The sequence below is a fragment of the Tetrahymena thermophila genome (assembly GCF_000189635.1).
Source record: "Tetrahymena thermophila SB210 genomic scaffold scf_8254470, whole genome shotgun sequence".
NCBI classification, from domain to species: Eukaryota; Ciliophora; class Oligohymenophorea; order Hymenostomatida; family Tetrahymenidae; genus Tetrahymena; species Tetrahymena thermophila.
Window position 1 is genome coordinate 947,599 of NW_002476246.1, and position 12,495 is coordinate 960,093.

The 12,495-nt window shown below is 19.4% G+C and overlaps 3 protein-coding genes across 3 annotated transcripts; all 3 read right to left on the reverse strand. All coding sequences in view use genetic code 6, as the record gives it.

Moving 5' to 3' along the window:
* Positions 1–3,053: 3,053 nt before the first annotated feature.
* Positions 3,054–4,199, reverse strand: TTHERM_00430180 (hypothetical protein; the record flags this gene model as incomplete). Its single annotated transcript, XM_001011342.2, has 1 exon — positions 3,054–4,199. Exon 1 carries the CDS (start codon positions 4,092–4,094, stop codon positions 3,054–3,056), a length of 1,041 nt encoding a protein of 346 aa, XP_001011342.1. The 5' UTR covers positions 4,095–4,199.
* A 2,076-nt stretch (positions 4,200–6,275) lies between these two features.
* Positions 6,276–6,947, reverse strand: TTHERM_00430170 (hypothetical protein; the record flags this gene model as incomplete). The annotated part of the gene is made up of 1 exon (XM_001011341.2): positions 6,276–6,947. The coding sequence occupies one exon, from the start codon at positions 6,945–6,947 to the stop codon at positions 6,276–6,278; it is 672 nt and encodes a 223-aa protein (XP_001011341.2).
* Positions 6,948–9,189: 2,242 nt separating this feature from the next.
* Positions 9,190–12,390, reverse strand: TTHERM_00430160 (hypothetical protein; the record flags this gene model as incomplete). The annotated part of the gene is made up of 1 exon (XM_001011340.2): positions 9,190–12,390. One exon carries the CDS (start codon positions 12,388–12,390, stop codon positions 9,190–9,192), a length of 3,201 nt encoding a protein of 1,066 aa, XP_001011340.2.
* Positions 12,391–12,495: the final 105 nt, after the last annotated feature.

The following is a 12,495-nucleotide window of genomic DNA, read 5'->3' on the forward strand; positions in this document are numbered from 1 at the left end:
AAAAGAAAAAACTTGCGATTTACTTTAAAAGAAGGCACTGTTTTAAAATAAGATTTAAATATTTCTTCAATTTCATAGTGAGTAAAATTTAAAGCTAATTAATGTAATAAAGATATTTATGGATTTCTTTATGACTTTTTTAAAAGATTCTATTAAATTTCAAGAATACTCTTTGCCTCCGAATTATGATTCTTGAACGATAATTTCAGGTTAACCTCAATAAAGACTTTTATAAAAGATACTAAATAATTGAAATCAGAATTCTTTAATAAATATCCTTCTTATTACCAAATATAAAATTTAGCTTTTAAAATGAATTTTATAGTTTAAAAATATAAAATTTAACTTATTTTTAAGAAAAATTTGATTTATAACATTTTATTTGATGATTTGGAAGATTATTTTTTATATGTTATAAGTTTTTTGAATTGAATGCTTCAATATACAATTTCAATATATTATTACTTTAAATAAAAAAGATTACATTTTCATGTGTAAACTAATTAGTTTTACAATTTACTGATTATCTCTTATTATTGAAAATCTTATTAAATAAAATAAAATTTAAGCTCGAAAGACAGTTAATCAATCGGTAATAAATAAGCAAATAAATTCCCAAGCCTATTAATATAGTCATTGTCTGAAAATATCTATTTAAGCATTCAAAATTAAAATTTTTTAAAAATAATGTACGAATGATCTATTTAGATAACTTGATAAAAAGATAAGAAAACTAATAATCTCAATCTAAAATTAAGGTAATTGTTCATAGGTTTTTCTTTAATTATATGTCAATAAAAAATACATCTTAATTACTTCTGTTATAAAATCAAATCTTTACATTTTATAAATCAAACGTATAATGATCAAAGTAAATCGTTACTTGTATAAAAAAAAATGGGTTTTATATATAAAAATTATTTTTAAAATTATGAAATGATTGGTAAAAGATAAAAATTATTATCAATAATTAATATATTTAATTTATTTCTATTTAAATAAAATTGATTCTAATCTTCAAAAAAAAGAATGCAAAGCTTAATTTACTGAGTATTTTGATTAATTATTATAGGCTAAGATTTAAATTTTAAACAAAAAATTTAAATAAAAGCACATTAGAAATTTAATTTATCTGACTCTTTAATATATATTTCACAAATATATATTTGGAATTATATTTATTCATTTTAAATAGTTAACTAATTTTAATCAAATTTAAGAGGATCTCTTTATAAACAAATTATATAACAATTTTTTAAAATTTGTTGTAATTAATGCTTTATTTACAGAAGTAAACAAATAATTTTAATCCTGAATTATTCATATAAGAAATAGAGTTTGTTTCTGATATTACAGAAAATTGATTAAGAATATATAGAATAATAATAATTCATATTCATATCCATGTTCAGTTTACATATGAAATCAAATTTATATTTGAGTAATAAAAAAATATTTTCTAGTAACTAAATTTAGATTTTCAAAATTAAAAGCACAAAATATGAGGTTTTCAATAAAGGTTATTACAATTATCAATGTTATTTTAAATTAGCTACAATATTAATCAGAACTAAACATATTGAATCTATTGCACTATTATTTTAAATCATAAAGGCAAATAATTATTAACCTGAATATTATAGTACTTTAAAGCTATTCTTCTATATCTAATTTTATTGTATTAAGCGTTTTTAAATAGAAATTAATTAATTGTGAATGCTTCCAGAAAAGTTCTATAAATACCTTATTAATTAATTCAAGTAAATAAAAAGATATTTATTAATAGATTTATTTATTTACTTAGTTAATAAAGTAACTAAGACATTTATAATGAATAATTTTAGATTAAAAAATTAATTTTTTAATCAGACATTCTTATAACATATTTAATATCATTAATGAGAAAAGTTGTTATCAGATGATGTAATTGCATTCAAATTAAATTGCTGGCAACTAAAATTAATTTTTAGACTTTAACTTCAAATACAATTTTCCTTTATTTTAAGTGTAATATTTATGAAAACAAAGTGGTTCGTTCACATATATTTTTTACCTAGTGTAACTAAAATCGAAAAAAAATAATTTTTTTTTCTAAGAATTAAAAAAAATTTTTTTATTTCCTTGTAAATATATTTGTATTTTTTGCAAAAATATTTAAAAACCAAAAATATTATCATCAAAATTAATAATTTGATATTTTTTAATTCTTGTTAATAAATAATTATAATTTTGAGAAAAAGGATTGATTATCAATATTTCTTTTTAAAGATTCTTTTTACTATATTTTCAATTTTTATATTTAGAAATTAGTGTTGATCTTTCTATTGTTTGTTGTGCTAAAAGTTAATGAAATCCTTATAAATTAAATTTGAGAGGGGAAAGCTAAAAGATATAATTTTCCTTTTCGAAATATTATCAAACACTTTTTTTTGGGTATTATAATTTTTTATGAAAATAGAAAATTGATATTTTCTTCTATTAGCATTTTTTATTTAAAGTTAAATACTTACTTTTTATAAAATATATATCATTGTTTTATTTATAAGAGTAATGCGTTTTAAAAAATAAAAAATAATACATGAAATATAATCAACTAAAACCTTTAAAGTAAATTCTTTTAATTTCATTATAAAATTTACTTAAAAAATGTCATAAAATTGGATGATAAAGGTAAAAAATATCAAATTAAAAGATTTTTAACTCATAAAGAGAGCAAAAATTAAAAAGAAATGATTGATAAAAGTATATTCACCCCTATTTTTAAATAAATGGTAGTCCTTAAAAATACATATGTAAGTTTTCATGTGAAGTTAATTGTAAAGTAAAATTTACATGATGATATAAAAGATTATAAATATTTCTGGTGATTTATATGATTTCTGCTTCAAGTTAATTATACAAAAAAATAAATATAAATAATAATCTTGAATGATTAAAAAATTATCTAAAAACAAAAAGGAAGGAACTTATCATAATTAATTTAAATATTAGAAATTAATTTATATTAATTGATTAAACTAAAAAATAGTGTCATTCTCAACTTTAAACTAAATTCATTTCGTCGTTATCTGATCTAACAATTTAATATCTTTGATACATCTTTTTAAGTATATAATTTGATTGTTAACTTCTTATTTATCTATAACTTTTGATTTACTTAACCACTCACTACTCTCATTATCCAGGTAATTCAAAAGAAGTTATTTGTAAATTTTATGGGTAACTAAATAATTCACAACCGATTAATTAAATGAGTGATGCTTCATGTATCTAACTAATTACTTCTTGATGTTTTAAAATTATCTCTCATTCATACTCAAAATTTCGCTTTTTTTCATTTGTTTAATACTTGAAAAGAATGCAAATACAATATTTTTGAGACCATTTTAAGTGTTTACGGAATATTATTTTTTTGACTTATCAAAAGCTTCTTCAACATTTTGATGACTGCATTACGCCTTTGAATTACTTTTAAAATGTAAAAGCTGGCTTTTGCTTTAATTTTCATATTACGTAAAACCAAAAGATATTTCTTAAAATTAGTTGCTATTATTAAAGTTATTAATGTTGTAATTATTATGATTATGATTATTATTATTATCATTAGTTTTTTAGTATTATTATTTTTTTATTTAATTGCAATTTGAATTGTTTAAGTCTTAGTTTAATTAAGATTAATATTTGTTTTATCTCGCGAATTGTTCCTCTTGTTGATGATAAAAAGAGTTTGTTGTTTTGTTATTTTAGACCAAACTATTATATTCCTTATTTTTGCATTCACAATATGATTATCCGATTTATTAGAATTAGCAAAAAAAATTATCATTATAGTTGGATTATGAATTAAGCTCGTCATTATTAATTATTTTTGACTCATCTAGATTTTAAGTGTTTAAGAAGTACTCTGGCTCTAATATTGTATAATTAGTGTCAGCAAATTGATCTTTCAAGTGACTTTCTGACTAAAATTTATTAATGGAATGATAAAATTCTTCGGAATTCATATTGTTGAACGGGTTGAAGTTTTAATAAGGACATAAATATTCATTGTAACTATTTCTAAAGTAGTTAATTTCAGAGAGATATTATTCCATTTCCTCAAAATTTTTGATTTAGATGTGTTTTTTTAAATAGTTATCTTTAGTGATTTTATTTATTTAATAAATAAGTGTGAAAATGTCCTAATTATAATTTTTTTTTAGTAAGATAGCTTTTCTTTAATTGAACAGATTTAAAAACAATCTCAATCTACAAAACATTCATTTGATTGTTGAAAGCTAGAAATTTTTTAATAATTTCCTTTCATCCCTCTTTTAAAATTTTAAAAAATTAAAATATTCTTATTAGAAAGGTTAGTGATTTATAAAACTCTAAAATGTTACTTTAAAAATATTTTCATAGAAAAGTACTATTTTTTACAAATTTAAATAGAATTTTTTAAAACACAAAGACAGATATTATATTATTAACAAAAATTGAATGTTTGTTTCTAATTATTAATGATAAAGTAATTACGTCTAAATCAAGATGTAATTATTAATATCGATGTATTATTTATTAAGCTGTTTTTTGATACATTTTTTAAATAAAAAATTAAAGTGTGTTGCTAAATCTAATTAATAATCAGAATTACTTTTCTAAATAAAAATGTATCAAATAGATAGTATAATTCAAACTGTTTCTTTTATTTTTAATAGAGCTAGTAACAATTATTATTTAGTATATGTTAATAAGATTAATGAAACAAAAACATTTTATGTTAAATAAATAGCCTTCATAATTTTTGGCATAAAAGAAAAATCAATTCTTAAACAACTAAATAAAAAATTACTAATTATTGTGAAAACTTTTTAAAAAAAAAATTTGACTTTGAGTATTTCTTAAAATACGTCCATCATTTAATTAATTTTCAAAATTAACTCACAATCTATCTAAAGTTAATTTAATAATCACTTCTTTTGGAAAAAAAAAAAAATAGTCTTTTGTTGATTTAAAAAGTTATCATAAACTAAAATACAATGTTTATCAAGAATAAATTATATAGTTGCTTAAATATTTTTCTATAAATATAATTTAAAATAAATAAATAAATATATTTAATAAGAAACATAGGTTAAAAAATGGTCAAATTTTGTATGAATTTTTATGATAAATAGCCATTTATAAACACATTAATTAATAAAAATAAAATATTAAATAATTTATTTTACATACAAATATTTTTATGAAAAATAAAAACTTTTAAGAAATTTACTATTTTTAATATAAAAAATAATTATCAATAATAAATTAGAAATGAATTTAACTATCTCCTTTTAAAAACCCATTAATTTTAAAATCATAAAAAAAAACAATTCAGCAACTGATAACTATTTCTTGCAATTTATAAATTCATAGCTAGCTTTACATAAAGCTAAAGATTATAAAATATTTGGAAGTAGCTTTTTTACTATATATATTGCTTGTATTTAATCACTATTATGATACATTTTTCCATAATTTAAAAAAGAATTTTTTCTACTAAGAAATTGATCATTTTCTTGACTAATTTTATTTCTTTATTGATTACTTTTTTTACTTCTCAACAAATTTAAATATTAAATTTATACAAAAATTAATTATTCAATGAAAATACACAAATAATTGCAATATAATAAATATAATTATCATGTTTATAGTATAAATAAATATATTTTACAAAATGTTTTTTAAAACCCATAAATTTAACTCTAAACTTAGAAGATTTTATCACTCTTAACAAATTATATCTTTATAAACACAAAGATTAAAAAATAATTTTTTATATTATAAATTTAATTAATTTATCAAATTATTTAGTTTTAATTTCTAGATATTTGTTAATTATTTATAAATACCATCATTATTTTAACAGAATTAATAAATCAAATTTATTAAATGATAATTTTAATTTCTAAATTAAGAGTAAAAATTTTTAGGAAAGACAGAATTTCAATGCCTTAAAAATTATAAATAAATTCTCTCTTTAATCATTTTAAGATAAAAAAAATAATTTTAATTCAATTAATTTAGTAAATAAATAATGAAATAGGTCATGCTTAATATAAAATAAAATTGCGGATATTTTAATTTCTAAATTCATTTTTAAAATTCACTATGAAGACATAAAATAATATGAATTAAATTTATACTTTCGTTTTAAATATTTATTTGATTATTGAAATCATTTTTTTTTTGAATTAGTTAAATCATATTATTTGATAGATTTTTGAATTGGTTATTAAAATATATTGAGTTCAAATATTTTATTTTTTAATTTTGATATTTTATTATCCTAAATACATTTAAAGCAAATCAGGGTTCTAAACACATTATTTTAATTATTCTATTTTGTTAAAAGCGTCATCTTTGTCTTATAGTTTACTTGAATTGATCCAAGTTTCGCTCTCACTTTGGAAAAAATGGATTAACATCTATTTAAAAAATTTATGGTTGATGATATATTTTAGTATAGAGTAATAAAAAGAATTCAGTTTCATGTATCTAAACAATTGCTTTTTTAAGTTAATGAACTGCTGGTGAGATACAGATATAAACTCGCATTTTTTTAGTTTCTTAACATACCCTTTAAATGCATTAATTATGTTTTTGAATTAATTTTGTTATTTATACTTTTAAGATTAGCTATTTATTAATATTGGAGATACACACTCCTCTTATTATAATTAATTTTGGTGTGTTTGAATATTTGTAAAATAAAAATTAGTCTTGCCTTGTTAAGATTTAATATCTTACTAAGAACTTTATGATTACAATAAATTATCTTTGAAATAAATCTGATCATCGCTTTAGCAAACATTTTGACTTCTAATTTCATTTTGTTGAAAAGTACTTGACTAACAATAATAGCAGATTTATTCTTCGTAAATTTTATTATCATTAAAATTTTCTTCTACTTGTTAATACATTTAGCTATTTGATTATTCATTCATCATTTAAGCTTGATTTTAGTTTTCATCATATTAAGTCTCTTTCTTAAAATATTCCTCATTCAAAAAATATTCAGGTTCATAGATGATTTATTTAATAAAGTAAACAGAGTTATTTTCATGAGTTTTTTATTGTTCAAGGTAGAATAAGTTTTGGTAACAGTCACCAGTATCAGTTGTTGGAAACTCAGATAAATTAAGAGCAGCAGATGACATTTAGCTTTTTGATTTACAAAACAAAGTTCTAAACAAAATTATATTGTTGAAATTTGATGTGTTTTTTATTGATTATAATCTATTTTTGATTATTAACTTAAGATATTTAAAGCTTGCTTAAATATGTCACAATCTAATACGTATTATTAAATACAAAGTATGTTAATACTTTTCTATAAGATTTATAATCAAATTAATTTAATATTTCGAGGGATAAATTAAATTAAGTGTTTTTTTAACTTCATTCAATAATTCGATAATTTAATTGTATCATCTTCTGATTTCGCTTAGAACTTAGTAAATTCAGTTATTGCAATAAATGATAGATAAATACTTTATATAAAAGTTTAGTAATTTCTTCTATGCAATTTAAAAATAAACAAAATAAAATTAATTTGCTGCTTAGTAATTATTTTGCTTGATTAAGTTAAATTAATTAGTTAATTAGATCAGATTAATATATTAACAAATAAAGTAAAAATGGATGTAACATGATTTAATGAGATGAATTTTGTTATTTTTACAGTGAATTGATTAGGGCATTCATATATACTCACAAAGATAATTGCCCAATAATTTTTTAAATTTAAATTTAACCATTTATCATTATTTCATGGTATTTATTGCTTTAAAATTTGTAATATATTTAAACTCAATTAAAAAATTATTATGTAAAAGATATTTTAAAAACAAAAAATATATAGAAACTTATAAAATTTGATGCTTGAATTGTTTGGATTTGTTTTTAAATCATGTTTTTGCTTATATTTGATTATAATCAAAAACAATATTTACTCAAAATGTTTTATTATATTCTATATTAATTTATAGTAAAGCATTTTGAAGCATTCAAAATTTTCAAGAATTTTTGTTTCTATTTTTTACATTTTAAATTAAATTTAATAGTTAACTAACTCATTTAATATTTATTTAGTAAAAGGTTTATATCGATTCAAATACTATAATTTTTTAACTAATATGAATAGCTATTTCAGATTGCATTTTTTAATTTTCCATCAAATTTGTAATATATTGTCAGCATCCCATAAAATTATTTCCAAATATAACTACAAAAATATTTTTTGTTAGCTTTTTATAATTTAATTTGCATATTTTGTAACACTAATAATTTTTAATCTATTATTTTATTATTATAATTATATTATTTTAATAAATAAAACAGTGTTATTTATATAAAATAATAATAATAAAACATTTTATGTAAATTAAATTTAGTCTTCATTTTTAATTTTATGTTTTTTAGAAATAAAAAAGAATAAAATTTACATTTTTTATATTTATTTTTTAAGATGAGTTAATTTACGATTCGAATCACCTTAGATCATAAATTTTAATTAAAATAAAAAATTAATTATTTACTGATACAAAATGTAATTTATTATCAGTTATTTATTCCATTAAAGCAATTATCTATAATTTAAATTAGTTAAATAATAAAAGCAGTTTTTTATTAAAATAATATTTTAGATAGTCTTGAAAATAAATTTTTTTTCGATTTTTAATTTGTTTATGTGATTTTTTATCTAAAATTTATTTTTTTTTATATGCTGAAAAAGATATTTGTCTGTAAATTTAATAAATAATTTTTTGATTGATCTAATTTCTAGTTTAAAGAAGATTGGTTTTAGTATTATATACTTATTTTATTTGAAATGTTTTTAATAAATGTGAATTTGGTTGAATAAATTAATTTCTATAAAAATTTATATTAATCAAGTTTTTATTTTTTTTGAGTATATTTAAATACCTTATATTTTAAATTGTAAAACTACTTACTGACATACAAAAATATATAGTATATAAATGTTAAAAAATATAAATTTTAAAATTAACTCTCCAATTCGATTTTTTAATATTGAGTACTTAAGGTATATATTTTTTATTCAATTATGAGTTTTTTGTGCCTCTTGCAATTCAATTTTTTTTTTTAAGTGTCAATTATAAAATTTATGCATCAGATAATAATATTAAGAAATTTATATGCTCAAGCAATAACCATTTTATCTAAGCACTATTAATATAAACTTTTCAAATTTTCAGATGTGGAAAGTTACATTTTCATAATTTTATTAAATTCGATTTTTATAGGCTAGATATCTTTCAATAGAGAGCCTAAAATTATTTTATTGTGGAGTTCATTATCTAGTTATTCAAAGAATGTGAGGTTCTTTAATTTTCTACTTTTATTTTCTATAAAATCTATCAAGGGATTAACAATTTCATTTTCAATCTCCTTAATATGTTTTTCTTTTAATTCCTCTTATTTTTTTAAATCAAACTTCTTATAAAAATTATTATTATTACATGAAAAAAGGAAGTTGACTGTCACAGACTATAAAAATGAAGTACTTAAACTTCTAATTAGGTTTCCATATCCTTTGCAATTTTATTCTCTATATGTTTAATTGTAGTTATTATCACCTTATAAATTGATAATTCTGATATTTTTATTTGCTAAGATGAGTTCACTTAACGAATTAAACAAGGTTTCATCAAATTTAATACTCAACTGTAAATCATTTAAGAATCTGAAATTATTTAATTTTTAAAACAAAAGACATTCTTAATTAATTGGAGTTATTACTCCAGTAATTTCTGATTCGTAATTTTATGTATCTTAAATATTAATACTGATCTTCTATAATTTTTCAGATGCTTGTAGAGATGAAAGTAATAAATTTAATTACTCATGGGTTTTCATATTTTTGTTGTTTGAATCATATTTAAATTCTATCAAATTACTCAATTTAAAAAAAATTGGATTATACATATTTAGCATATCAGATTGTACCTTTTGTTATAAATGCATTTTAGAGCTATTTTCAACTTGATTACATTTTTAATATTAAATTTAATAATTACCTAGCTTTAAATTCACCATCTCTAAATTTTACTGGCAGCCAATAATGCCCAATATATTTTTAAAGTCCACTCTAGCAGATTTAATTTATTTAAATTCATAAAGAAATGCTTAATAGTATTAATTTGTTGTAAAATTTTCGTTTGATTTTAAACAAAACTTTTTCAAAAACTTATTTTTTTGAAGGAATTCTAACAAATTGTCAGCTAATAATTAGCTTATCTCAATATCAAGATCAATCTCATGAAGTTCTTTGAGGTTATTTAAATGATTTAATAATTTGTAAGATTAATTATTCTTTAAACCATTCTAATAATTTTCAATTATTTCATCTTACATAATTTCTTCTTCCTCTTCTTCTTCTAACTCTTTCTCCTGTTTATCGCTATCTTCTTAATCTGAATAGTTACTTCCATTATCATCATAATCTTCTTATTAACAGTCTTAATATTCGTCTTAATCATAGTTTTCATCTTGATCATCAACATATCCTTCTGATTCAATGTCATCATCCTCATTATTATCATACATTTATTCTTGATCTGATCTATTTTTCTCATTTTTCTTACTTTTATTTTACTTATTATAATTAGTTAGATAGAAATTAACAACTAACAATTTTAGACTCGAACATGAAGAAATTGATTTAAAAAAGTTGTCTATTTTTCTATTGGTAATTTATAACTTTTAAATACCTAGTATTATTTTGAGATACTTCAAGTTCTCAAATTAGAATACAAAATCAAAGTTTTTAGGTAAGTAATCAATTCTTATATCAGCTGACACTAATTTTCTGACTACACTATTGAAAGCCTGTATTTTTTCTGCTGTATCTAATATAAATCTTGTACTGTCTAAAGAGCTTAAGTATGGAAGCTAAGATAAAATATTTAGCAAACTTAGCTATTCTTATTCACAAATAGAGCTCTATATTGACAAATTCTAAATGTAAGTAAATCCTAAATCAATATTCTAAAGAGATTTTATAAAAGGCTTTGCAAAAAAGGGTATATTTTATATCTAAAAACTTTAAATAGCTCTTTATTAGATTATAGAATCAAATAAAAGTTATAAGTAGGTTTGGTAAGTATTCCTTTCCTACTTTTTTAAATATCCATCCCCTTGTATATTTACTATATTAAAGTTAAAGGTTGAAGCTATGCAATTTGCAGCAAGCAATATGCTAAGCATATTATTTATGTCAAAATATAGAGTTATTACTTTAGTATCAACAGTCGATGGCATTAAATCAAAGATAAGTTCATTTGAATCAATCTTTTCAATAAATTTTTTATTTATTTGACCCACTAATTCAAAATTAATAAAGTTTAATCTTTTTTCATTGCTTAGTTTTTCTTGTAAATTTATTTTAAATTGGTCAGGCTATTTCAAGGTACTCTCGCTGAATTCAAAATAATTTAAACCATCAATTTCCTAATTAGAAAAAAATTAATACATTTAGCAAGATCTGTAAATAGAACTATTTGAATCACCTTCTTCTAAGCTCATTGTGTTGATAATATCCTTAGTTTAGTATTCTAAATTTATTCTATTGTACTGTTTGTTAAAAACTTAATTCATAAATAGAATTGCTTTGTATTTAATATCATCTATATCCTAATGATTGTCACATAATATTTATGAACCATTATTTTCTAATTAAATTTGATTTGTCTTTATTTAATCAGTTTCTAATAATTTAAAATCTTTCAATATGTTTAAGTATTACTCCTTGTTAAATTTGTAATAATCAATTTTTTGCTTGAGTTCTTCAATAAGAATATCTTCTTTGCTTTATTTCTTCATTGAGCTCTTCTCTTTCTATTTTTAAACTTCTCCTGATAGTTTTTCCTAATTAATTTATTATCCATAATCATAATCATAATCTTATTCATATTTGTTAGAATTCTCAAACTCATTAATTATTTCTTACTCATTAAATTCATAATCACTTTCATTATTATCACAATTATTTGAATCACTTTTATCTTCAATTTTTTTATCCTCATCAACCATTTCACTTTCAGAGCTAATTTCAACATCTTAGATTCTTTCATCATTATTTAAACTTTTTATGTTTCTTTCTGTAGAACTATTACTACTCCTAAAACTTTCATCTAGTTGTTAATTATCTGATAAATTATTAGTTATGGGATTATAATTTTCTTGTTCTGTTTAAAAATGTATATTATCAAACAGCCTTGATTATTATTTATGTTTAGAAAGTTCTACAATTTTGCTGACTTCTTAAAAGTAGTTTTATTGAAATTTAATTTGTTCTTTAGAATCTTTTTGGAATCTTCCTCTCATTTTTTTTGTTTGCATATTTATATATTTATTTTATTTTATTTTTTTTATATTTTAAACTGAATGTCCAACTATTTATAAAGCATTTCAGTAATATTATAAACAAATAATCTAGAAATTCCA